Source organism: Myodes glareolus, chromosome 18 (assembly GCF_982192425.1).
Source record: "Myodes glareolus chromosome 18, mMyoGla1.1, whole genome shotgun sequence".
In the NCBI taxonomy this organism is placed as follows: domain Eukaryota; kingdom Metazoa; phylum Chordata; class Mammalia; order Rodentia; family Cricetidae; genus Myodes; species Myodes glareolus.
The window spans coordinates 69,944,189-69,969,356 of record NC_142043.1 but is presented as its reverse complement, the minus strand read 5'-3'; the positions used below and the strand labels follow the sequence as shown (position 1 = coordinate 69,969,356).

General features: G+C 53.1%; 5 protein-coding genes across 5 annotated transcripts; 3 read left to right on the top strand and 2 right to left on the bottom strand.

The window, feature by feature from the left end:
- Positions 1-238: 238 nt before the first annotated feature.
- Lta (lymphotoxin alpha) lies at positions 239-2,584 on the top strand. Its single transcript, XM_048437823.3, has 4 exons — positions 239-706; positions 1,164-1,268; positions 1,352-1,451; positions 1,616-2,584. Exons 2-4 carry the CDS (start codon positions 1,173-1,175, stop codon positions 2,026-2,028), a joined length of 609 nt encoding a protein of 202 aa, XP_048293780.2. The 5' UTR covers positions 239-706; positions 1,164-1,172; the 3' UTR covers positions 2,029-2,584.
- Positions 2,585-3,707: 1,123 nt separating this feature from the next.
- Positions 3,708-6,252, top strand: Tnf (tumor necrosis factor). The gene is made up of 4 exons (XM_048437826.3): positions 3,708-4,044; positions 4,571-4,625; positions 4,801-4,848; positions 5,130-6,252. Exons 1-4 carry the CDS (start codon positions 3,859-3,861, stop codon positions 5,546-5,548), a joined length of 708 nt encoding a protein of 235 aa, XP_048293783.3. The 5' UTR covers positions 3,708-3,858; the 3' UTR covers positions 5,549-6,252.
- Positions 6,253-8,889: 2,637 nt separating this feature from the next.
- Positions 8,890-10,715, bottom strand: Ltb (lymphotoxin beta). Its single transcript, XM_048437839.3, has 3 exons — positions 10,519-10,715; positions 9,857-10,160; positions 8,890-9,499 (listed from the first exon to the last, which is right to left on the bottom strand). Exons 1-3 carry the CDS (start codon positions 10,678-10,680, stop codon positions 9,057-9,059), a joined length of 909 nt encoding a protein of 302 aa, XP_048293796.3. The 5' UTR covers positions 10,681-10,715; the 3' UTR covers positions 8,890-9,056.
- A 4,879-nt stretch (positions 10,716-15,594) lies between these two features.
- On the top strand, positions 15,595-18,578 carry Lst1 (leukocyte specific transcript 1). The gene is made up of 4 exons (XM_048437844.3): positions 15,595-15,733; positions 16,818-16,910; positions 17,297-17,319; positions 18,352-18,578. The coding sequence occupies exons 1-4, from the start codon at positions 15,715-15,717 to the stop codon at positions 18,499-18,501; spliced, it is 285 nt and encodes a 94-aa protein (XP_048293801.2). The 5' UTR covers positions 15,595-15,714; the 3' UTR covers positions 18,502-18,578.
- A 380-nt stretch (positions 18,579-18,958) lies between these two features.
- Ncr3 (natural cytotoxicity triggering receptor 3) lies at positions 18,959-23,479 on the bottom strand. The gene is made up of 4 exons (XM_048437843.3): positions 23,095-23,479; positions 19,418-19,765; positions 19,204-19,329; positions 18,959-19,071 (listed from the first exon to the last, which is right to left on the bottom strand). The coding sequence occupies exons 1-4, from the start codon at positions 23,477-23,479 to the stop codon at positions 19,019-19,021; spliced, it is 912 nt and encodes a 303-aa protein (XP_048293800.3). The 3' UTR covers positions 18,959-19,018.
- Between the last annotated feature and the right edge of the window lie 1,689 nt (positions 23,480-25,168).

Below are 25,168 nucleotides of genomic sequence, written 5' to 3'. Positions count from 1 at the left end.
TTGCTGAGTGGGTTGCAACCCACAGGTTGAGAACCACTGCTCTAGGGAGTAAGGGGGTGCCAGACCATGGGGGATACCCTGGTGGAACTTCATGCCATGAAACTGGCAGAGGCAAGAAAATAAGTATAGCAGAGCAAGTGTGACTTGAACCCCCAAAAACAAGAGAGGAAGAGGGGTCTGGGTCCGTGGCAGAAGGCTTGTCTTGCATACATTAGACCCTGGATTCAAACCTGAAAAAAAAAAAAAAGTGTCACTAGCCACATGTGGCTACAGAGCCCTCCAGATGTGACCAGGGAGGATGGAGAAGGAAATATGCAGAGAAGCCTGTGAGCAGCCAAGGGTGCAGACGTGTTACAAACCACCGCTCTTCAGGGAACCCGGCTTCCAGCCACAGCCCAGCTGTAAGCCCTCATTCTCCACGAACTGCCTGTCCCTTGCCTGGAACTCCTGGGCCTGACCCTGCTCCCTGATAGTCCCTGCAGCCCACAGTTCCCCTGACCCCACTCCCTTTCCCAGAACTCAGTAGTCGGAGCCCCAAGCCTGTGGCCTAAGCCTTTCCTGCCTTCGACTGAAACAGTAGCATCTTCTAAGCCCTGGGGGCTTCCCCAGGCCCCAGCCCCGACCTAGAACCCGCCCGCTGCCTGCCACACTGCCGCTTCCTCTATAAAGGGACCCAAGCGCCAGCGCCCAGGACCCCGCACAGCAGGTGAGCCTCTCCTGCCCCATCTCCTTGGGCTTACCCCTTCGCAGGCATCCCTCAGGATCCTGCCTCTTTATTTGGGCCCCAGCCCTTCCTGTACAAGCTACCTGGATCCCCAGCCTTATTGGGACTGGTCCCTGTGGCTTTGACTTTTGGTCTGTTCCCCGTGGTGTCTAACTCGGTCGTCTGTCAGTCGCTCTCTGTCCCTGTCACCCACTGTCTGATTCTTCTGTGGTTCTTTCCTCATCCTGTCCCATCTCTGTCTTTCTCCCTACCCACGGCATGCTTCAGGGTTCCCCCTGCTTGTATCTTGTCCCCTTCTCTTGTCTCTCACCCTGTATCTCAGGGTAGCTGTCTCAACTGGGAGGTAAAATCTGTCTTCCGCTGTGTGCCCCGCCTCCCTGATACACACACACATTCTCTCTCTCTCTCCCTCTCTCTCTCTCTCTCTCTTGCTCTGCAGGTTCTCTCCATGACACCACTTGGACGTCTCTACCTCTTGAGGGTGCTTGGCGCCCCCCCTGTCTTTCTTCTGGGGCTGCTGCTGGCCCTGCCTCTAGGGGCCCAGGTGAGGCAGCAGGAGAATGGGGTTGTTGGGGTGGCCTAGCATACCCGGAGTCTTAGAATCTTCTCAACTCGTTTGTCACCTAGGGAGTCTCTGGTACTCGGTTCTCAGCTGGCAGGACGGCTCATCAGGCCCCTCAGAAGCATCTGAGTCATGGCATCCTGAAACCTGCTGCTCATCTTGTTGGTAAACTTCTAGCTCTCCTTCTGCCTGCCCAGGGGTCCAAGTGATCACCCCATCTCCCCACCTAAAGATAGGCATCCCCCCCATCCATCCCATTGTCCAGTGCCTGATTCCTCTGGGATGGAGACCTCTGACCTTGACCCTCAACAACTTATGACCTTTTCTAGGATACCCCAGCAAACAGAACTCACTGCTCTGGAGAGCGAACACAGACCGCGCTTTCCTCCGACATGGCTTCTCCCTGAACAACAATTCGCTCCTGGTCCCCACCAGTGGCCTCTACTTCGTCTACTCCCAGGTGGTCTTCTCAGGGGAAAGCTGCTCCCCCAGGGCCATTCCTACTCCCATCTACCTGGCCCACGAGGTCCAGCTGTTTTCCTCCCAGTACCCCTTCCATGTGCCTCTCCTCAGTGCACAGAAGTCTGTGTATCCAGGGCTACAAGGACCGTGGGTGCGCTCAATGTACCAGGGGGCTGTGTTCCTGCTCAGTAAGGGAGACCAGCTGTCCACCCACACAGACGGCGTCTCTCGCCTGCACTTCAGCCCCAGCAGCGTATTCTTTGGAGCTTTTGCTCTGTAGAATCTAGAAAAACCTAGGATTGGTTTCCAAGCCTCCGTTCTGACCTCCGTTCCAAGCCACACCACCTCTCCTTTGCCCATGCCCACAGTCTCAAGCCTTCCCCACCAAAAACACCCAGAGCTTTCACAGGAGTCTGGGGCACTCCAGGGGAACCACTTCAGATGCTCAGCTGAGGATTCAAGCCTGCCTACAAGTCCGACACAGAGCAGGGTCTCTGTGGGTCTGGTGGGGCAGAGACCTGGATGTGAAGGAGGGGCAGATGTGGGGAGATGTCTGGGGACAGGGAAGGGAGGCTATTTATGAAGGGAAAGGTTAAGTTATTTATTTATGGAGAATAGGACGAGGAGAGAAACTGAGAGGCATTGGATGACAACCAGGTTCCGGACACAAAGAGTAAGGTGGCATCAGGACAGGACTCATCGAAGAGAGAGAGAAGCAGGTGTGAGTGACCAAGGAGTTTAGAAGAAGGCACAAGGCTCTGAGCGCACTGCTTGGCTAGACACCCACAAGGAGCTGTCTGCACCATCAATGGCGCCAATAAACCTCTTTTCTCTGAGATTCTGTCTGCTCGTGTTTGTCCAGGTTTGGGGGAGACTCTTCCTTGTCTGTTGAAGGGATGAAGTAGGAGACAGAGGCCTAGATGGATCATGGGGTGTGGGCAGAACAAGGAGATGTAAAGGAGCCGACAGCTCCCAAATACGCGGTGGACTCGTGGGAGTCAGCGCCTACCTGAGGGAGGAGAACCAGAGGATAAACCAGGGAGATCAAGCCGGGGGTGCGGAGAGTTTGGAGGACTACACCAGAGGGTGGGAGAGTGTCCAGGTCTGGGAGGGTGGGGAAGGGACCCAGCAGAAGATGGAGACATAAGGGTAGGAAAAACCATGGAAGCAGGGGTGCGCAACATAGATTGTTCGAGGAGACAGGAGACAGGGCCACACATCAAGACTACATGGCAGAGGCTTTATGAAAAAAAAATCCCTTGGAAGTTGAGACTGAAAGCAGCAGTGGGCGCGCGGTCAGAATGAAAGGAGAAGGCTTGCCTCGTGGGGGTCTGTGAATTTCCAGGACTGAGTTCATTCCCTCAGGGGCTGTCCCATGCTTGTCCCAGCTACTGCCACCAGCCCTCCCAAAGCCCATGCACACTCCACTCTCAAGCTGCTTGGCCCTCAGCCACTTCCTCCCAGGAACCCAGAGGGCTTCCCTCTCCAACAGCAATTTCTCCTGCCTCATGCACCCAGCTGTCAGAAGCACCCCCAGTGCCAGCTTCTACCCCTATGGAGGTCCCATCTAGAAATCAAAGGGAGATGGGCCCAGGTGTGGTCTCCCTGCAATGAAACAGACATTTCTTAGCACTAGACAACAGGGAGAAAATGTCCTTCAGCTCCCAGGGTCCTGCACACACAGTTCGTGATTGGCCCAAGATTGCCACAGAATCCTGGTGGGGAGGGGGAGGAGATTCCTTGATGCCTGGGTGTCCCCAACTTTCCAAACCTCTGCCCCCGCGATGGAGAAGAAACCGAGACAGAAGGTGTAGGGCCACTACCGCTTCCTCCACATGAGATCATGGTTTTCTCCACCAAGGAAGTTTTCCGCTGGTTGAATGAGAGCATTTCCCCGCCCTCTTGCCCAAGGGCTATAAAGGCAGCTGTCTGCACACCCGGCCTGCAGAAGCTCTCTCAGCGAGGACACCAGGGGACCAGCCTGGAGGGAGAACAGCTACTCCAGAACACCCTGGAAATAGCTCCTAGGAAAGCAAGCAGCCAGCCAGGCAGGTTCTGCCCCTCTCACACACCGGCCCAAGGTTCCACATCTCCCTCCGGAAAGGACACCATGAGCACAGAAAGCATGATCCGCGATGTGGAACTGGCGGAGGAGGCACTCCCCAAAAAGGCGTGGGGCCCCCAGAACTCCAGTCGCTGCCTGTGCCTCAGCCTCTTCTCCTTCCTGCTTGTGGCAGGGGCCACCACGCTCTTCTGTCTGCTGAACTTCGGAGTGATCGGCCCCCAAAGGGAAGAGGTGAGTGCCTCAGAAGCCTCTGTCTCACTTAGGCAGAAGCAGGGCCAGAGGGCATGAGAGGGAGAGAGGTGGGCAGAGGGGTACAGGTAGTGTGGGGGAGTAGAGGGGCAGCCCATGTAGCGCTGGCGGGAAGAGAAAGACAAGAGAGACAGGACCTCTGACCCAGGCAGCCAGTTCACTAAGCGTCTGTTCCGTGGATGCCTGGAGGAGCAAATGAATGAAAAAGCATGTATACAGATGTAGAGATGCAGGGGAGATGTGGGGTGCGGCCAGAAGAAGAGGGAAGAAGTGAGCAATAATTATGGGGAGACAGCGATGAGGGAGGCGTGAGTGATAAGGAGAGATGAGGGGAGATAACAAGAGACAGGCATGGAAGATGCTCCACAGAGAGATGTTGCATGGTTGGACTGGTGGGTGAACAAAGGATGAGTGGACACAGGGGTAAAGAGAGAGAGCTGGGGGCTTCTCCTTCGTGGGCGACTCCCCAGCGACTGGCTACTAACCTTGTCTTTCTCTTCCTACACAGAAGTTCCCAAACAACCTGCCTATCATCGGCTCCATGGCTCAGACCCTCACCCTCAGTAAGTATCCCCAATTTCTTCTCTTAATTTAGGGTGGGGGCAATGAGACCTGGGATAGAAGCAGTGAGGAGAACTTAAACTTGGTTTTGGAGGAAAGGAAATAGGGGTTCAAGTAGACAGATGCTTGCTGGGACGCCTAAGGGTCTCATCTTTGCCTTTCTTCCTTCCCCTTCAGAGTCATCTTCTCAAAATTCGAGTGACAAACCTGTAGCCCACGTTGTAGGTAAGAGCTCTACTGAGTGTGTGCATCTTGGGGGTGAAGGGGCAGGATCTGGGGGTCGAGCCAGGATGAGAGGAGACAAGAGCTTGGGGTCAGCATGTGAAAGAGTCAGAGGGGAGTGACTCAAAAGGAAGGACTTAGTGGGGGTACCCAGGACCTCGCAACCAATGGGTTGTGGGAACCCAGAGGGTACAGGAACCGGAAGTGAAGCGTGGGTAGAGCGAGGCTCAGGATGTGGAGTGTGAACTAACACAGTCACCCTGACTCAATTCTCCCTCCCTCAGCAAACCCCCAAGTGGAGGAGCAGCTGGAATGGCTGAGCCAGCGTGCCAATGCCCTCCTGGCCAACGGCATGGATCTCAGAGAAAACCAGCTGGTGATACCGGCAGACGGACTGTACCTCGTCTACTCCCAGGTTCTCTTCAAGGGCCAGGGCTGCTCCAGCTACGTGCTCCTCACCCACACCGTCAGCCGCATTGCTGTCGCCTACGAGGACAAAGTCAACCTCCTGTCTGCCATCAAGAGCCCCTGCCCCAAGGAAACCCCTGAGGGGGCGGAGCTCAAGCCCTGGTATGAGCCCATCTACCTGGGAGGGGTCTTCCAGCTGGAGAAGGGCGACCGACTCAGTGCTGAGGTCAACCTGCCCAAATATTTAGACTTTGCAGAGTCCGGGCAGGTCTACTTTGGTGTCATAGCTCTGTGAGGCAGAGGGATGTCCATCTATTCTCTACCCCACCCCCACTTCGATCCCCAAAGCCCTCGTCCAGCTCCTCTTAACTTAGAAAGGGAATTACGCTCAGGGTCAGACTCTGAGCTCGGAATTTTCAACTCTAACACTCAGAAACACAAGCTCCTGGGATAGCAGCCTAGATTGTGGGGTTCCAGAATTCACTGGAGCCTCAAATGTTGATTCCTGAGTTCCGCCAAGGGGGGCTCAGGCTACCTCTGGCTTAGAATGCTGCTGGAGAAGATCTCAGGCCTTCCTGTCTTCGGATGCTCCCCGACCCTTCAGTGTCCAGCCTTCCTCACAGAGCCAGCCCCTCTATTTATGATCGCACTTATGATTATTTATTTATTATTTATTATTTATTTATTTGCTGTTGTATGTATTTATTTGGGAGGCCAGGGTGTCCTGGAGGACCCAGAGTTGGGAGCTATCTTAGGATAGACTTGTTTTCCGTGAAAACAGAGCTGAGCCCATCAGCCACTCCCACCTGGCCTCCTGGCCTCATTGCCTCTTTTTTGCTTATGTTTAAAACAAAGTATTTATCTAACCCAAGTGTCTAAATAATGCTGATTTGGTGACCAGGCTGTCACTACATCGCTGAACCTTTGCTCCCCACGGGAGCCGTGACTGTAATCGCCCTACGGGTCAGTGTCAAAAATAAAGATTGCTTGAAAACGAAATACTGTTTCTTAAGTCTGCATCTGTCTCTCTCTGGAGGTGGGAAACCAACCCCTAATGTCTTCCCTCCGGAGGCATAAGGCCTTTGGGTCCAGATCTGAGACTTTACAATCCTGGCCCTTAAGACCCCATGGAACAAAAGCCAGCCAACATTCCCCACCTGTCCCCGGAAACAGGAGCCTAAACCTAATTACCTTTGCCTATAGGCATGGGAATTTCCCACTCTGGGAATTCCAAATACCTGCTGGGAAAGTACTGCCATTCTTTCCGGCTGTTGAGACTGGGATGAGCTGGGGAGGAGCCACATTCTCAGGTACCTGAATCACAGCCAAGGAAGTTCCAGATTCAGGTGTCTGGGCTCCAAACACTAACTGTGCATCCTGAACCATTCAGCCCGCCCCTCTGCCGCCAAACAGAGACAGAGTGGGCACGGTCTGTGGGGAGAAGGCCTAACCTTCATCTGTGCCCCGTTCTCTACTGGACAGGGCGGGCTCAGCTGCATTCTGTGCTGGACAGAGTTCCTTGCTGGACAGAGTTCCATGCAGGACAGGGCAGGCTCAGCCAGCTCTGCCTCCCTCCCAGGCATTAGCTGCCTGTTCTTTGCATCCTCTGAAGATGAGAGAAAAGTTTTTAAAAGACAAACGGCTGAAAGTGTGGTTCTGCAATGTGTGTGTGTGTGTGTGTGTGTATGTGCACGAGCGCGCATGTGTGTGCTTTGCGTATGGGATGTCCTGAATTCAAACCCGAGACAGCAACAACAAAGAGAGAGGTACTCCGTGGGTGAAGGAGCCATTGCCAGCTTTGGTTTCACCAGTGTTTGGACAAATGATGACTACAGGAGGTGGGTGGGTTAGAAAGAGAAAAACACCTTGTTTAAATACTTTGTTTTTTTTTTTTTTTAAAAAAATACTTAATCATACGTGCAGGGCCTTGGATTAGATCCCAACACCAACAATAATAAGAGTAATGATAATAATAATAATTCATTATTGTTGTTGTTGTTATTCAATAGTACTTGCTGGAGCATGTAGGGCTGACTTTATTCAGAATTACAGTTATCGGAGCAGAGACTTGTGGGAGAGCACGCAGCGAGAGCAAGCGGGTCGTAAGAAGCAGAGCGGGGTGGGCGTTGGGAATGGCGGACGACTAAGAGGAAAGAGAGTGAGGGGTAGGGGGACTCTGTCTAAACAGATCAGACGAGGCGCCTGTTGAGACAGGCCAGGTGATCAGACATCGCTCCAGGGACTGCGGAGGATGACGGGGCTGATAAAATATGGGAGAGGAGCTTGCTAAACTAACTTAATGGGGTTTTTCACTAAAACTAGATTTTACAAGGAAGGCAATGACTGGGTGGAGGAGACTCAGAAGGCTGGTCAGAGCTCAGGCAGGACTGGTCACCCTCTCACCCCCTGGAAGGCCCTTGGGCAGGCAAGCAAAGGCAGAGAAGGAGCGGGTGTGTAGCCATGCCTTTAATCCCAACGCTCAGGAGCAGGTAAGTCTTTGTGAGTTCAAGGCCAGTCTGGTCTACATAGAAAGTTCCAGGCTAGCCAGGGCTGCATACTGAGACCCTCTCTGAAAAAAAAAAAAAAGAAGAAGGAAAGAAGGAAGGAAGGAAGGGAGGGAGGAAGGAGGGAAGAAAAGAAGGAAGGAAGGGAGGAAGGAAGGAAAGAAGGGAGGGAGGGAGGGAGGGAGGAAAGAAAGAAAGAAAGAAAGAAAGAAAGAAAGAAAGAAAGAAAGAAAGAATTAAAAGTGGACCCCCAAGAGTGGCAGCCCTAATTGGGCTCACAGTTGATTGGGCCTTTCTTCACCCTAGTAGCCAGAAAGGGGAAAACCAAGCACGTGGTTTTGTGCAGGGTGTGGGGTGACCCACTAGGGTGACCTACATAGAGCCTTGGGTTCTTCTCGGCCTCCTCCAGCCATGGCGTGGGGGGCTGCAGTTACTCATCTTAGGGGCCACCCACTTGCCCAACTTGGGGGGGGGTGCCTCAAGTGTGAACTCAGGGTGAGGACTTTCCGTTTCTTTCTAGAAAGGACCCCAGGGCATCTCCTTCCTCCGCACAGCTCCTCCTCAGGGACCAGTCTCCACCCACTCCCTTCTCCCCACCGTTCATTTCCTTAGTCTGCCCCGTTAGTGTGCTTGGGACTGGCCTGACCCTTCCTCAAAGAATGAGCTATCGGAGACCCTGGTGGCGCACACTTTTAATTTCAGCACTCAAGATGCAGAGGCAGGTGGATGCCTGTGAGTTTGAGGTCAGCCTGGTCTACTAGTGAGTTCCAGGAGAACCAGGGCTACATATGAGACCCTGTCTCAAAATAAACAAAAACAAATAAAAGCCGTCAGGCAGGTAGCAGCGGTAAGCTAACGGGCCCACAGTGCTTTGTCTTGGGTCTTCTGGGATTTTTCTCTCTGGGAATGAACTTTCTCTGTGTTGATGCCTCTCACAGTGAGGCTGAAGCCAGAAGAAAAGGGGACTGTGAGGGGCTCCTGTAAGAGGAAGTCTCCGGGTTTAACTGTCCCTTCTTCCCTCCACCCGAACCCGTGAAGTTAGAGCCAGGGGGCGGACACAACAGGTGTCCACCGTTCACAGCTAAGCCGTCCACCCCTGCACGGCTACCCAGAATCAAACCACATCTGCATCTCCGTGACGACGCCGGCACGCGCCAGCATAGTTTACATTCTTTATTTCCAAAATCCATGTCCTACAGCCCCCGCCCCCATCATGGGGTCCCAGGCTCCCCGACTCTCCGGACATTGTGATTCACACATTCGCACGGTCAGCCGATCCTCCAGGGCTGCAGTCGGCTGTCACCCCACCATCACCGCCCCGAAGAAGGTCTTCCCTCTCCTGCAGTCCACTTTGTCCGGGTGACTGATGTTGACGTACACCCTCTCGCCGCTCCGGAGCTGCACCAGGCCGCCGAACCCCACGCTCGTGTACCACAGAGACGAGTACCCGCCGGAACTCACGACGGGGGTCACGGTCTCTGCTCCCTCTAGCAGCAGCTCCGGGGAACCCCGCCCGTAGGCGCCCCCCGCGCGGTAAAGGGCGCTGCGCAGTGTGAGCGAGCGAGCGCCGCCTCGGTCGGCAGGGGTCGCTCTGCCCCGGTACCCGACGTGGCAGTAGAGGTAATAGATGCCGTCCTGCGGCAGCGCAAGCCCGTCGGTGCGGGAGAACTGCGCACCGCTCCTCAGAAACGCTTCTTCTTGACTCGCCTCCCAGCCGAGCCCTTGCCCGCTCATCCTAGCGCCTGCAGAGAGAGATACGCGTGAGCTCTCGGGCCGTGATGTCTAGGTTGGGGGACCCGGATTGGGTGAGCCGGGACCCAGAGCGGAGGGGCGGGGTCTTTTTCACTTGGTGGTACTTAGCGGGGAGGGGCAAGGATAAGGAGGCTACCTCCCGAGGGGACTAAGGTGGCCAGATCCTGGCGGGATTTTACTTGTTTCCAGAGAAGTCAGACAGAGGGAAAACTGGGGAGAGTGGACGCTGTAGGGGTAAAGGTGATGGAGGAGTGGGAAAGGGCCCGCCGTGTCTCAGCAGAGCCAAAAGACCCTCGCTCGCTGTGGGGGTGCTTAGCTGGTACTCTTCAGGTCTAACAGATGCTTACCAATGAGATGGGCAGCAGGAAGCTTGGGACTGAGATCAGTTTCTGGCTCCTGCTTTGGCAGCCGTTGAACACCTGAATCCACGACTGGAGACAGGGTGGTTCCCCATGCTGATGCCTCCTGAGGGAACTGTGCAACAGGCCCTTGGGTTGGGGAGCCTGGATTCCTGGAAGAAGAGGGTATCTCGGGACTCAGACGGGGGTCAGGAGTCCCCGAGAGACTGGAAGGTGAGGGCAAGAGGCAAGATGGTTTGCTGTCATCCCGTCTTTTTTGAGCCTGTGCTCCTGAGCCGGTGATCTTCTCAACCTGGATGGCAGGGTCACAATGCCCAGAGTTCAGATTCAGCTGATGGCAGCTCCACACCTCCCAGCATAGAGCCCAGCCCTAGAGCTACCTCCAGCACCCTGCCAGGCATGCATCTTGCTGGAAGGCAGAGCAAACAAAACATATGTTCTTGGGCAGCAAGACAGGCGCTGGGTATCAGGAAGAGACCGCAACCAGGAAGGGGCTTGCAACATCAGGGTAGGACGGCATGGAGAGCAGGCAGAGACAGACCAGACATGCCCTCTAGCGAGAGCCACCAGCTGAGCTAGGGAGGCAAAAGCACAGATGTCAATGAACGTCCACAAGATGCAGCCCTCTGGCGCCTGTTGCAGCCACTCACCGGTCGTCCCTGATCCAGGGGCATCAAGGCCAGCACAGCCAGGACAGTGATGGGCACTGCCAACAGCAGGGTGACCAGGGAAGAAGCTCCTGCCACAGCCAGCAAGAGGCAGCCCCTCCCCTGGGGCCTCCCACCCAGGCCCTGTAGCCCCCGTGTCCCCATCCAGACTCAGCACTAGGAACTGGGGGACAGGGGCTTTCATATCTCAGGGGTAGGGCCACCCCCTCCCTGCAGACCCACACACCTGCCGGGGACTTTCCGAACACCCCTGCTCCCCTCACACAACTTCCTGTTTACCCGGAGCTGGGGTCAGGGTGGGGAGGCTGGATGCCTAGGTTCTCTGAACTGGGGAAGGAGATGTGGTAGAAAGAGGTTTTCAAGGTAAAGGTGAAGGGGGACTTAGCAGCAAGCCCAGGGAAGGAAGGTGGCTTGCAGAAGGCCAGACAATGAGGCTGTAAAGGCCAGGCAGGATTCCAGGTATTTCATGTGGTCTGCATGCTCCTGGACCTCACAGGCCAGTGGTGGACGGAGGGCTGCACACACACACACACACGTTAGGAGATTTAGTAGGAGGCCACATAGGAGCCGCTGCGCGTCTGCATCCCTAAGATGGCCCTGTCTCCATGACTGGCCTCTTGTATTTTCACCACCAGCACTATGTAGGAAAGGCAGGATTCATCCAGTCCACAGTGATAGGACTTTGTGAAGAGGCCTCAGCCTTGCTCTCTCTGGGGAAGGACCGCAGGAACGACGTAATGATAGAGCGATCCAGAGGCACGCTCTGCCTCGAGAGATTCGGTGGAGAATGAGCCTCATCCATTCGGAAGCATTTGCTAAATGGATGAGCAAATTAGCAATTCATTGGATTTAATTAATCAAATTAATAGAAGAGGTGGCGGCTGACTGGAGCCTAAGGATGACTAGGTGTAAGGAAGTTGGCTGGACCAAGATCTCAGGCCATCTCCCCTTCCTGACGGCCCTGGTTCCTGTGTCCCAGCCGGGACTATGTGCTTGGGTGACAATGCCAACACAAACACTAAAGAATATAACTGACAGACCAAGAGCCTGGGAATGCGCTGGCTGCCAGCTACAGTCTTTATTACACTGTGCATTTAATCTCAACACTGGGGCACAGAAAGAGTGAAAGGCTGTGTCTGGGGTGAGAGTGGAGCTCACTGACAGAATGTTTGACTACTGGGTTTCATCCTTTTTTTAAGTAGCAAAACAGTACTAATTTCAGATTTCTGCATTTTACTATATGTAAATTTTATCTTCCTGTGGCAAGGGAAGAAAATGAGGAAACAAATGAGCAGCACAGAGGTAACACGGGGTGATGCTTGCAACTGGGAAAGATGTGAGAAGTAGCCTGGGGATGCGGCTCACTGGGGAGAGTGTTTGCCTAGCATGCAGGAAGCCTGGGTGTGGTTCCCAGCACGGAACAAAGCAGGAGAGGCCCAGCAGGGATGCATTCCCTGTAGGAGATCCTGGTGCAGTAGGGCTGCATTCCCTGCAGGAGATCCTGGTGCAGCAGGCAGGGCCGCATTCCCTGCAGGAGATTCTGGTGCAGCAGGCAGGGCCGCATTCCCTGCAGGAGAACTTGGTGTAGCAGCAGGGCTGCATTCTCTGCGTGAGGATCTGAAATCAAGGTCATCCTTGACTTCTAGTGTGAGGCCAGGGTGGGATGCAGGAGAATGAGCCGACATGGTGGTGCAAGCCTTTAGTCCCAGAACTCAGAAGGCAGAGGCAGGTGGGCAGGTGGATCTCTGCGAGCTAAAGGGCAGCCAGGGCTACATAGAGAAACCCTGTCTAGAAAAACAAAGCAAAGCAAAACAAAAAATTTTAAAAAAGATAGGTGTGTGATTCTGCAAGCAAAATGTTGTTTGTAGATCTAGGTCAGTGATTCTCAACCTTCCTAATGCAGCAACCCTTTAACACAATCCCCATGTTGTGGTGACCCCTAACCATCAAAGTATTTCGTTGCTACTTCATAACAGTAATTTTGCTAGTTATGAGTCATCATGTAAGCATCTGGTATTCAGGCTATCTGATCTGTGACCTTCCGAAGGGGATCACAGCCCGCGGGTTGCGAACCACTGATCTAGGTGATAAGAGCAGCGTGTGGGGGCTGGAGAGGCGACTCAGCAGTGAGGAGCACTGCAGCTCTTCCAGAGGACCTGAGTTCAGCTTCTAGCACCCAGGTCAGGTGACTCACAACCACCTGGAACTCCAGCTCCAAGGGGCCCAATGCCCTCTGCTGGCTTCTGATGAGTCTGCTTGCATTCATGTTTGTACACAGACATGGAAACAAATACAATTAAAAACATAACAAATCTTTTGACATATAGATTTTTTTTGTTGTAGGTTCTCTCTGTATTTCTAGATGTTTGAACTATGCAAGTAAGTGTGTGTGGTGTATGCGTATGGTGTGTATGGTGTGTGTGGTGTGTGCGGTGTGTGTATTGTGTGTGTGATGTATGTGTGTGGTGTGTGTATGTGGGGGGGGGGTGTGTGTATGTGTGTGTGGTGTGTGTGTTCTTGCATGTGAGTGCACTAAGAACAATCCTGGTCAATCAGGTGCCAGTGCTGGCCTCTGCCTTGTTTGAGCCAGGGTCTGGTGGTGTCTTCTCTGCAGACCCCAGACCAGGCGTTCGCTGTGATCTCCCCCTCCAGTCTCACAGTGGCAATATGGAATTTCAGTCACGGCTGCCACACCCATCTTTATGTGGGTTCTGGGGACAAACTCAAGTCTTCAAGCTTGGATGGTGTTTTCACCAATGGGAAATACTTCACCCAGCGTTTGAAATTTTAATAAAAATAAGGTATAATAATGAAATATAAAAAAGAAGAAAAACCACTTAAATTATGTCCTGTTTGTTCTGCGGGGGGAACATTAGGGGAAATAAGTACCACAAAATTCCTGAATTTGGTCACCAAGACGTGCGTGGGGGCCCAGGCACCAGATTTCTCACCCTTTGTCTCCATTTTAGCTGCCACCTTCGCTCTGTCCAAAGACTTGGGGTGCAGCCCTCCGGCACCCCCTCCCTCTCGGTCACAGAGGCCTTCGTCAGGGCCACGACTGCCCTTGGTTCTCTGCTCGATGCCAGAATGCTGGCTCCAGGGTCCCCCAATCTTTGCTGGCTCCAGGGTCCCCCAATCTTTGCTGGATCCAGGGTCCCCCACATCTTTGCTGGCTCCGGGGTTCCCCAATCTTTGCTGGTGCCAGGGTCCCCCAATCTTTGCTGGATCCAGGGTCCCCCACATCTTTGCTGGCTCCAGAGTCCCCCAATCTTTGCTGGCTCCAGGGTTCCCCAATTTTTTCTGGCTCCAGGGTCCCCCAATCTTTGCTGGATCCAGGGTCCCCCACATCTTTGCTGACATCAGCTTGTCATCCACTTCTTGCATCTGCAGAAGCATTGATCTGGTCTGGCTGCCTCTGAATCTTCTGATATCCTACTGCATATGGCTGCCAAGCACCAGGATAAGATAGGTACCCCAAAATGTCCCAGAGCTCCGTCTGACACTGGAGGGGCTGGATATATGTATCTACATACAAATGCCAAGACCATGAACCCTAAACAGACGTAGTTGAAGGGGGATCTGGGTTTGAACTCTCATGGAAGGTCCCAGGAGGAGGCAGACATTAATTCACAGGGTGAAGTGGAAGGCTGGGACTGAGGGGCACCACCCTAGTGGTTGGTAGCCAGGAGTCTCAAAGGAAGGATGTTGTAACCCTTCCCCTGGTCATACTTCCTCTCCTACTGAGGCAGGGGAGAGACACTAGAACTGGAGGAGTGGCACAAAAGTCCGAGATGGGGACGTTTCTTTTCCCTCAGGTGGCTCTGGAGAGTTGAATGTGTCCCCTGTGTAACCCAGAGTCTGAGTGAGCTGGGAGGGTGGCGAGCCTGCATGGGAGGGATGCCTGCTAAAAGAGAGGGAAGCCGGCTGTGGATTTGAGGTTTCCTGAGCCTGAAGCAATCGTCTGTATTCAGAGCCTATCCTTGGAGTTGTCCCCTTCTCCCCACCCCGTGTCTTCACTTTCCAGATGTTAAAAGACTCTATTGCTGAAAATGGTGGTGTGCCCTGTCATGCACTCTGTAGGCTGAGGCAGGAAGACGGGGAGTTCCAGGCCAGCCTGGGCTACATAGCAAAACCCCGCTGAGAATAATCTGTTCCTGATTCATCACAGTTCCTCAGTCCCCTCCCCCTGTGCCTGTCCTCACCACCACCACCACCACCACTACCACCACCACCACCACCACCACCCCTCCGCCAACTCCACAATATTCCTCTTAAAACTAGGAGGTTCTTGGTTTCAAACTGTCTTCCCTGAGTCTGGTTCTTGGGTTATGTTAGGGGCCTCTTTCTGCCCTCAAACAGGAACCAGATTAAAGGGTGTGAAGTACCCAAGGGAACTTAAAGACCTCACACCACTCTTAGTCACTTCCTCACCCCAGCCAAGTATGGCTTTCCAGGGGTGGGTGCCGTCTCTATGCAAACCCTGGCTGCCCTGCCTTAGTCAGCACCCCGGATTGTGCAGTGCTTCTGACCTCCTCCAAGACTCTCCCCACATTCCCCCCAGCTCCCCATCCCCGCCATGCCACCCTGGGGCAGAGGAAATGGGGGGGTTGGGGCCAGTTAAGCACCTCCTTATTACTTCTGGGCCTTCCTTGGCTTTTTGTTTGCTTCCTGTACTGGGTCTCATTGTGTAGCCCAGACTGGCCTGAAACTCACTGTGTAGACCAGGCTGGCCTGAACTCACTGTGTAGACCAGGCTGGCCTGGAACTCACTATGTAGACCAGGCTGGCCTGGAACTCACTGTGTAGCCCTGGCTGGCCTGGAACTCACTGTGTAGACCAGGCTGGCCTGGAACTCACTGTGTAGCCCTGGCTGGCCTGAACTCACTGTGTAGATCAGGCTGGCCTGGAACTCACTGTGTAGATCAGACTGGTCTGGAACTCACTGTGTGGACCAGGCTGGCCTGGAACTCACTGTGTAGACCAGGCTGACCCCTGGCCGGGAAAGTGACACCATAATACATTAGACAAAGGAAACAGCCCAGTGAGGACAAGGATCGTAATGGGGCCCCTTGCCTCAGATGGGGAACTTGGGAGCACGTGACTCACTCAGGCCATTAAGGCCAGCAGAACAGGGGTTAGTTTAGTCTTGACCTTCAGGCTTGGTCTCAGTCCCTGGCTATGTCAGACCCCCCAGAGGGTAAGTAGGGGACGCCTCCATTCTACAAGGGAAGGGATGGGAGTGTGTGTGTGTGTGTGTGTGTGTGTGTGTGTGTGTGTGAAAAGTCAGGTCGTGGTGCTCACGGTTACACTCCCCCCCCCCAGAACTAATCAGTGCAGGTGAGAGTGGGGCTTCCAGAACCCCAGAAACAGCAGGGTGTGGGCATGAAGTCAGGAGGGGTGAGAGGTAACCTGGGGTACGTGAACCTCTAGAGGAAGTGAGAAGTTGAAGTCTCGGTAAAGAACACATCGTGGGCTGGGGATGTAGATCAGAGTGCTCCTTAGCAGGCTTGAAGCCCTGGGTGACAAACTTGGCCTGGTATATGTCTCCTGCAGTCCCAGTGCCAGAGACATGGGGCAGCAGGACTGGGGGTCAAGTTCATGTACTCTCTGTGTAGAGACTTCGGGGACTTTGAAAGCATCTTAGACAATAGGAGACCCTACAAAAAAACAAAAACAAAACAAACAAACAAAAAAACTAAAGTGGTGTAGCAGTGGCGCACACCTTTAACCCCAGCACTCAGGCGGATCTCTGCGAGTTCAAGGACAGACTGTTTTACAGAGTGAATTCCAGGACAGCCAAAGCTACACAGAGAAACCCTGTCTTGAAAACAAAACAAAACAAAAAAATCTCCTAGAGTATCTTTTCCTGCATCTAACAGTGTCAGAGGGTGGTGGAGCCCTGGCTTTGACTCCAGAACCGCATAAAACAGGCATGGTGCACACTAGGCAGCCTAGCCCTCCGAGGGGGAGGCAGGAGGATCAGCAAACTTGAGGCCTCCAGAGACTTTGTCAACAGGAAAGAGGAGACAGAAAGGTGGGGGAAGCACCCGTTGGGAGGGTAGGGGGAGAGGGAGGAGGGAGCTGGGGGCAGATACGATCCAGAGACTCTGTATATATGTATGAAATTGTCAAAGAATGGAAAGGAAGTGAAGGGGGGAAGGAAGAAAAGATGAAAGAAAGAAAAGGGGGGAAAAAGAGAAACTGTGAAATGTACATTTAACCAGGGGCTTGGGAAGCCAGTGGAAGAAAACCCCTCTCACATACACTTCTTCATCCTACAGTTCTCAAGGAGTATGGGGGCTTGGCACTGGGAGGGCTCCTTCTCCCGCTTGTTGTCATTCTGTCCATCTGCCTGTGCCGGATCCATCAGAGAGGTGAGCCCTACCACCACCTCCCACTGCTACCTTCCACCGCCACCTCCCACGCCACCCACAGCTTGCCCCACACACCCCTCCTCCTGCAAAGGCAGAAGTCCCACGGGTCCTGCCAGGCTCGGTTAGGAAGATGAGAACAATGCCCAAAGGGCTGGGCTTTGACTGTGGTTCCCGTGGCAGCTGGCAAGTGGGGAGTGGGGCGGCGGTGTGTTGGGGAAGGCTGTGCTGGGGTAGAGGAGAGAGCTGGGGTGGGGTGCTGTTCTAGGGAGAGGTGCCACTCAGTGTGAGGTTCTGTCCGGGGGTAGACGAGCCACTTTGGGGTGCCGCTCTGGAGTGGGGGACTGGGAAGGGTCTTTCTGAATCCACCCCCCTTTTTTTTCTTCCAGTGAAGAGACTGGAAAGGAATAAGGTGAGTCTGGGGGCTGAGGGGAGGTGAGGGGAAACCCAAGTAGGGAGTGCGGTGGAATGTAGGGGTGGGAACCAAGAGAAAAGGGAAGAGGAAGTTGCAGGGGGAGAGAAAATGAGAGAGGCAGAGAGAGAAATGAAGCAATGAGAGGAGGGGAGGGGCTACTCCAGAACAACGGTCAAGAAAGGAGGATGGGAGAGAGGAGATGAGAGAGACAGAAGGGGTCCAGGACAGTCGGGACTACACAGAGAGACCCTGTCTCAAAGCAACAACAGAGAGGAGGGGAAAGTGGCCAGTCGTGTGACTTAGTTAACGGCGTCTGTGTAGCATGTGCAGAACCCTGGGTTTCATTCCCAGCACAGCATAAAACGAGAGCAGAGCTGCACGCTCGAAATCCCAGGGAGACGCAGGGAGCTTGTCCCCAGCTATATACCCAGTTGAAGGCCAGCCTGAGCTACATGAGACCCAGTCTCGGAGAAGGAAGGGGTTCTATGAAAAGAGCTTCCTGCAGCCTGCTGTGGTGACCTGGGCCTGGAACCCCAGCACTGTGGGGTGCAGACAGGCGGGTCCTAGGGGCTCTCAGGTCAGCCAGTCTAGTGGGAAAGCAAATTCCAGTTCTAGCGAGCGACTCGGTCTTAATAATAAAATAATAATAATAATAATAATAATTAGAAACTGTTAGAAAAACATCTGAGCCTTCTGGCCTACACAAGCACCTACACAGGCAGAGGTAGACACACATATACTATAGATAGATAGATAGATAGATAGATAGATAGATAGATAGATAGATAGATAGATAGATAGATAAAGGAGGAAGGAAGGAGGAAAAGCAAGAGAGAAAAGGCCCAAGACAGACCGGCTGAGAGTCAAGGAGAAACACCGGTGAGAGTAAAGAATGAACACCTGTGTGGGCAAGGGAAGTTTCAGAAAAGGAGACTGAGGCATCAGAGAGAAAGGTGGGAGCTGGGGCAGGGCTCAGGGTAGGACGTGAGTGTGGCACTCTGAGCCCTCATCCCTCCGCTACTCCACCAGGCCCAGTTCCTAGGGCAGGAGCTCCACTATGCATCTCTGCAGAAGCTGCCAGTGTCCAGCAGTGATGTCACAGACAGAGAGGACGGCGAAGGCATGAAGGAGGACCTCAGCTCTGACTATGCCTGCATCGCCAAGAACAAACCCACCTGAGCACCCCCAAGTGCCCCCCTCAACCTGGGCAGATGGTCAAAGATGCTCTGGGGTCACCTAGTAAAGACTGCTCCCCACTTCTGTGTGTCAGGCTTCTCCCTAAACCTCCAGACCATGGCTACCCCTTCCCCCTGCGTAGGGTCAGCTGGCACTGAGTGAGGCAAGGCAGTTAGGAACCCCAGCTCCTCCAAAAGCCAGGAAACCCTAGTGGTCCCCAAGGTACAATTGACAAGGGGTCAAATCGGTTCTGATAATCTTCTTTCTCAGCTGCTGTGGCCATAGCCTCAGGGCCCAGGACAGGTGGGTGCGGCTGGGAGCGACTCTTAGCATTAAGGGCAGCAAGTCTGTCCCCGGACCTTTCAGTGTCAATCCTGGAGGAAGGGACAGCTGGGGGGGGGCGGGGTGAGGGAAGCGTGGGGGTGTCTGGAGAAGGAAGAAAATACATGAGAGCCCTCAGTAGGAGGGAGGAGCAGATTTATTGTTGGTCTTGGCAGTGCTGGGTCATTGAGATACAGACTCACTCCTCACAGGCTGTGGGAGGGGCACCGTGTGTTCCCACGTGACAGGGGCCTGGGAGAAACAGCAAGGGGTGGGGTGGGGAGGAGTTGCTACTCAGAGCTAGCACCAGAAGCTCTCTCCTTGCAGTCCGTTCCTCCCATTTCTGCCACCATTACCCCCCCCCCCCCCGGCTCAGCAACTCACATTTGCCCTGATAATAGAGGGTACTGCCCATGGCCACAGAGAGAAAACTGAAGGCATAGAATCCAGCCCGGAGGAGGAGACTTGTGTGGGCTGCTTGCTCTGAGCTAGAAGCTTGCTGAGGAGTCCCTGTGGCAGAAGGAGCTCGGGAACTCAGAGCTGGGGACAGCCCTTAACTCCCAGGAACATTGCACCTTGGGGTCTCCCACCACCTCACCTTTCCCCACCAACAGCTGGGTCCCGTTTCCTGTTCCGACGCCCAGGCCTAGCACCTCCACCCTGCACACATAGATCCCGGAGTCACGGCTTTGAATGTCCCGTATGATCAGCTCTGCCTTGTGGTCCCTGATGAATTGAGGAACAACAGCAAAAGAGGCCACACGGCCCCTGAACTCTGGGGTCATGTTGCTCACCTGCATGCCCGGGGCCACTTTGTCTTGGTACCATGTGACGGAACCAATGGCCGCTGTCCCTCGGCTGGCATTGAAAGAGCAGGGCAGGAGAGCAGTGGTGCCCTCCTGGACACGAATCTCTGGGGGCTGAGACACCCAGAGAGCACAGGATCCTGGGAAGAAAGCAAATATCCAGAGAACATTACCCAGTTACTCCAAAGAGAAAGGCATCTGGAGGACACCCCAACTTTCCTCGTGGGGTGCGTCAGAACAAGCACCCTGGGGTGTCTCAGCAAGTCCTTTCCTCTTTCTTCACTAATTTCAAATTTTTTCACACACTAACTTCCACCTATATCCAGCCCACCATCTCTAGAAACCGTTTTTCTCAACTTGATCCTCACGGTATACCTGAAGCTCGTGAATAGTTAAGGAACACCACTGTGGCATCTCTCTGATGTTATTATTGGGGAGGGAGTTGGTTTTGCTTTATGTTTGCTGGGGGTTTTGTTTTGATTTTTGTTTTCTGTACACCTGACACACAACACAGATGCAGACAAAACACCAATGCACATAAATTAAGTTTTGTTGGGTTTTTGTTGTTGTTGTTATGTTTTGTTTTGTTTTCGAGACAGCGTTTCTCTGTAGCTTTGGTGCCTACCCTGGTACTAGCTCTTGTAGACTAGGCTGGCCTCGAACTCACTTAGCTGAGGATGCCCTTGAATTTCTGGCTCACCCAAGTGCCAGTTTCTGCAGTGCCTGGGATCAAACCCAGGGCCTTGTGCGCAGTGGGCAAACACTCTACCACTGAGCCACAGCCTCAGCCCAACTTTTTAAATTTTGTTTATTTTTATGTTATGTGCATTGGTATTTTGCCTGCACGTGTATCTGTATCAAGGTGTCAGAACGCCTTCAGTCCCAGCATTCGGGAGGCAGAGGTAGGAGAATCTCTGTGAGTTGAGGCCCATCTGGTCTACATAGACAGTTCCAGGCCAGCCAGGACTACATAGAGAGACCCTGTCTCAACGCCCTCCTCTCAAATTATAGTAACTAGGTGTGGGGATTTATACCTATAATCCCAGCACTTGCGAGGTAGAGGCAGGAGGATCAGGAGTTCAAGGTCATTCTAGGCTACATATTAATTTAATTTTTTGAGATTTTCTTTTAAAGTTAAAAATACTTATTTTTATGCGTATGGGTGTTTTGCCTACATGTATGTCTATGTACCACATGCCTGCCTACAGCCTATGGAGGCCAGAAGAGGGTGCCAGATCCCCTAGAACTGGAGTTATAGGTGGTTGCCAGCCACCATATGGGTCCTGGAAGTTGAACCTGGTTCTCTGGAAGAGCAGCCAGCGCTTCAGCTGCTGCACATCAATTTTAAAGCTAGACTGGGCTATTTGAGAACCTGTCTCCCGATAAACATTAAATCAAAAACTAATTGTGAGCTGACCATGATGATATCGGCCGTCATCCCGGCACTCCGGAGCCTAAGCCTAGGCCGTCATCCCGGCACTCCGGAGCCTAAGCCAGGAGCTCCTCCGGAAGTTCAAAGATCGGCTCAACTACATACAGAGCTGTAGGCAATTTAGGGCAACACGGTGAGACCCTAGTTCAAAACAGAAAAAGCCTAACCAACTAGTAGAACATTAACCAAGGGCCGGCCGACTAGAGACCTGCAGGAGAAGCAGAGAACTTGCCCAGTGGTCCCGCACTGATGGTCCTGGGTCTGTGATCTACGATTTGCCCAGTGGTCCCGCACTGATGATCCTGGGTCTGTGATCTACGATTTGCCCAGTGGTCCCGCACTGATGATCCTGGGTCTGTGATCTACGATTTGCCCAGTGGTCCCGCACTGATGACCCTGGGTCTGTAATCTACGATTTGAAAAGCGCTGTATGTACTCAGCAAACCTAGCTTTTTATGTTCTCTAGATTAATTAAAATCTGTCTCAGAAAAAAAAATTACCTTACACATAAGTCTCTCAAACTCCTAATTGTATATTTGTGCCCTATCTAATAAACTTATAATATATGCAATTGTGGAGCGAGTTCCAGGACAGGCTCCAAAGCTACTCAGACAAACCCTGTCTAAAAAAAAAAAATAAAATAGGGGGTTGGAGAGATGGCTCAGCGGTTAAGAGCAGTGCCTGCTCTTCCAAAGGTCCTGAGTTCAATTCCCGGCAACCACAGGGTGGCTCACAACCATCTGTAATGAGGTCTGGTGCCCTCTTCTGGCCTGCAGACACACACACAGACAGAATATTGTATACATAATAAATAAATAAATAATTTAAAATAAATAATAAAAATAAATAAATAAAACCATCAAAGAAAGAAAGTCAGCTGAGTGTGTTAGTATGAGCCTGTAATCCCTATAATCCCAGCACTCAGGAGGCTAAGGGAAGAGGACCGGAAGGTCAGGGCCAGGCCGGGTTACACAGCCGGGGTAGGGATGGAACTCATTTGACAGCATGCACGAAGCCCTGGCTTTGACCCCAGCCCAGGCATAGTGGTGCACCATTCTAGTCGGTGGGCATGAGGGAACCAGTTCATGGTCCTCCTTCGCTAGATCTATCTGAGACCTAGGCTACTGAGACCCTGTCTCAGAAAACAAACAAGTAAAAATAACATGGATAGCCAAACTCAGAATGCTATCCCACCCTTTTCTCCTGGGGCCTTTCAGGTTTACCCTTTTAGAAAAGAGGCTGAGCAGAAAAGGGGCTTCGGAACGGATGACAGAAATGACCCTTTCAGGTGGAGGCGATCTAGCAAGACTGTCTTCTGAAGAGCCCACGGGCACCAGCTCTCTAAAGTGCTTTCAGCCTCCCTCAGGGCACAGTGTTTGGCCCCCACCAGGCACCCTCTGGAGCATCCAAGTCTGGCCTCTTCCTTTCCTCCCCCACCCCTGGGTCCTGAGAAAACTCCCAGTCACCTGGATAAACCACGATGCAGATCAGCAACAGCACCATGGCCATGTCTCCAGATGGCGAGGCGGACCTCAGCAGTGCACTCTAAAAGGGGAAGAATGACCTGCTACCCGAAGTGAAGCCTAGCACAAGCAGGGCTGGCATATGGCTTGCCAAGGACCCGCACGGCTCGGGGCTTTCGGCATCGTATGGTGTCCTGGCGAGGAGGGAGATGGCATTGGTGGAGGTGCCGGAGCTCTCTGGAGGCAGCTAGTGGTCAGGTGGTGTACCAGGACAGGATGTCCTCCCATCAGACTTTACAAGAGGGGGTGGGTGAGACCAGGATGTGGGTCTCTCACCTTCTGAGGTTTAAGACCATTTCACCCAGAACAAACCTCCAGCCAAGAAGTTAGCCCTCCTCCTTGCCCCCTTTGCTCAGCCATGCCCAGGCCCGCTGTCTCCATGCCTCCTCAGTCTGGCTTTTTCCCTCTGGGCTCCCCTAGGATTTCTATAACTGGAACAGGGGGGAGGTTAGGGGAGCAAGCAGGGGGGAGGTTAGGGGAGCAAGCGAATTGGTGGCGGTGGGTGTGAGGTTACCGCGGACTGTGTCTGGAAGCTTCATGTGTACAAGTGGCCCATTCTCCAGCCGTGCTGACAGAGGAAGCGTCCCGTGTACAAGTGGCCGATTCTCCAGCTGTGCTGACAGAGGAAGCGTCCCGTGTACAAGTGGCCGATTCTCCAGCCGTGCTGACAGAGGAAGCGTCCTGTGTACAAGTGGCCCATTCTCCAGCCGTGCTGACAGAGAAAGCGTCACGTGTACAAGTGGCCGATTCTCCAGCCGTGCTGACAGAGGAAGCGTCACGTGTACAAGTGGCCCATTCTCCAGCCGTGCTGACAGAGGAAGCGTCCCGTGTACAAGGGGACCATTCTCCAGCCGTGCTGACGGAGGACTAACTGCTGTTAATGGATATGTTTGGCTCATTCGTTTTCACGTTTCCTGGAAAGGGACATTCCCTGCAGGTCTGCTTTCCTGTGACCGCTACACAGACTTACCCACTGGGAAATCCAGTCATTTGTCATTTTATTGACGGTTTAACCACATTTATTGGGAACCTACAAAATGCCCATATGTGTTTCACAGGCACAACACGGACATCTTGTTACCTATAACTGAGGTCACACGGTGCCAGTATTCCCTGGAGTGTACTTCACAGACCCACAGATGGCACGGGACCGGGAGGAGAGGCCGTGTAGTATGCTGGCAAACGTGGGTCCAGCCTCGCCATCCACTCTCTGGCTCCCTTTATTTTCTTAATTTTTTTTTTTTTTTTTTTTTTTTTTTTTTGGTTTTTCGAGACAGGGTTTCTCTGTAGCTTTGGTGCCTGTCCTGGAGCTAGCTCTTGTAGACCAGGCTGGCCTCGAACTCACAAAGATCCGCCCGCCTCTGCCTCCTGAGTGCTGGGATTAAAGGCGTGCGCCACCACCGCCCGGCTCTTAAAATTTTTATTGTGTTGCCAGGCAGTGGTGGTGCACACCTCTAATCCCAGTAATCAGGAGGCAGAGGCTGGTAGATCTCTGTGAGTTCAAGGCCAGCCAGGGCTACATAGAGAAACTCTGTCTTGAAAAACCAAAGAAGAAAAAGTGGCTTGGAGATCTTTCGGAGCTCTCTCCCAAACTGCTTGGCCACCTGGATAACCACACATGTCACCCAATCTGGGAAGGACGCACTGGGTCATCTGGCCAAGCGGAGCTGTGGAGGAGCCTCCCTGCTATGGGAGACCCAGGTGCCGAGAGCAGTTGTGTGCTGCCCCCTGCTGGCTGCAGAGCCTGGGATGGAGGCACTTAGGCTATTCTCCACAGAGCCTCAATACCCTGTTCTCTTCATTCCCAGCCCAGAGTCAGTGTGGAGAATACTGTCTTCTTTGCCACAAGACCATGGTTTGGGAAGGGAGGGGAGGTACAACGGCCCTTTGACTTGAGATGAAAGTTGCATTTTCTATCGTTTCCCTTAAGTTTTATTTTTATGTGTAAGGGTGTTTTGTCTGAACTTATGTCAGGCTTCCACGTGTGTGCCAGATGCCCACAGAGACCAGAAGAGGGCACAAGATGCCCTGGGGTTGGAGTTACAGGGGGTTGTGAGGTACCATGTGGGCTCTGGGAGTTGAACCTGGGTCCTTTGGAAAAGCAGCAGGTTTCCTAAGTGTTAAACTGTCCACCCAGACCTCAGACTGTGTCTTCGCAGCGCTCACTCAGACACAGGGCAGCAGTTCATGACTCAGGAATGACGGTTTACGGGTCAAGCTGTTCTGAACTGCACTCTGCATCGACTACTTGTGTGCACAGAACCAAAGCCATGAACTTCCAGACTCCCCCAGGCTAGCTACTTGATTTACATAGGTCTCTTTCCTCCCTCTAGGGCTGGGGTGACCCAGGAGATAGCTGAGCCTAAACATAAGGGGGCTCTGCTCCCCCCTTCTCTTCCGCCAAGGCTTCCGGCCCTTTGCCATGGCTATGGACTCTGGAGACATTACCTGAATGTTTTGTTCATTAGTTCATGTCTTATCAGGGTTACTATTGCTGTCATGAAACACCATGACCAAGGGAAACTTAGGAAGGAAGACTTTATCTGGCTTACACCTCCACATCACTGTTCATGATCCAGGGAAGTTAA

Coding starts and splice junctions, on each gene's coding strand:
- Lta (XM_048437823.3), top strand. CDS start 1,173: ATGACACCACTTGGACGTCTCTACCTCTTGAGGGTGCTTGGCGCCCCC. Junction 1,269..1,351: donor CCCTGCCTCTAGGGGCCCAG/GTGAGGCAGCAG, acceptor TTTGTCACCTAG/GGAGTCTCTGGTACTCGGTT. Junction 1,452..1,615: donor ACCTGCTGCTCATCTTGTTG/GTAAACTTCTAG, acceptor GACCTTTTCTAG/GATACCCCAGCAAACAGAAC.
- Tnf (XM_048437826.3), top strand. CDS start 3,859: ATGAGCACAGAAAGCATGATCCGCGATGTGGAACTGGCGGAGGAGGCA. Junction 4,045..4,570: donor TCGGCCCCCAAAGGGAAGAG/GTGAGTGCCTCA, acceptor CTTCCTACACAG/AAGTTCCCAAACAACCTGCC. Junction 4,849..5,129: donor ACCTGTAGCCCACGTTGTAG/GTAAGAGCTCTA, acceptor TCCCTCCCTCAG/CAAACCCCCAAGTGGAGGAG.
- Ltb (XM_048437839.3), bottom strand. CDS start 10,680: ATGGGGACACGGGGGCTACAGGGCCTGGGTGGGAGGCCCCAGGGGAGG. Junction 10,161..10,518: donor CCCTGGATCAGGGACGACCG/GTGAGTGGCTGC, acceptor CCTGCCATCCAG/GTTGAGAAGATCACCGGCTC. Junction 9,500..9,856: donor TCCTGCTGCCCATCTCATTG/GTAAGCATCTGT, acceptor CTCTCTCTGCAG/GCGCTAGGATGAGCGGGCAA.
- Lst1 (XM_048437844.3), top strand. Junction 16,911..17,296: donor GTGCCGGATCCATCAGAGAG/GTGAGCCCTACC, acceptor TTTTTCTTCCAG/TGAAGAGACTGGAAAGGAAT. Junction 17,320..18,351: donor AGAGACTGGAAAGGAATAAG/GTGAGTCTGGGG, acceptor CTACTCCACCAG/GCCCAGTTCCTAGGGCAGGA.
- Ncr3 (XM_048437843.3), bottom strand. CDS start 23,479: ATGAGCCAAACATATCCATTAACAGCAGTTAGTCCTCCGTCAGCACGG. Junction 19,330..19,417: donor CCAGCTGTTGGTGGGGAAAG/GTGAGGTGGTGG, acceptor CTTCTGCCACAG/GGACTCCTCAGCAAGCTTCT. Junction 19,072..19,203: donor CCTCTATTATCAGGGCAAAT/GTGAGTTGCTGA, acceptor TGTTTCTCCCAG/GCCCCTGTCACGTGGGAACA.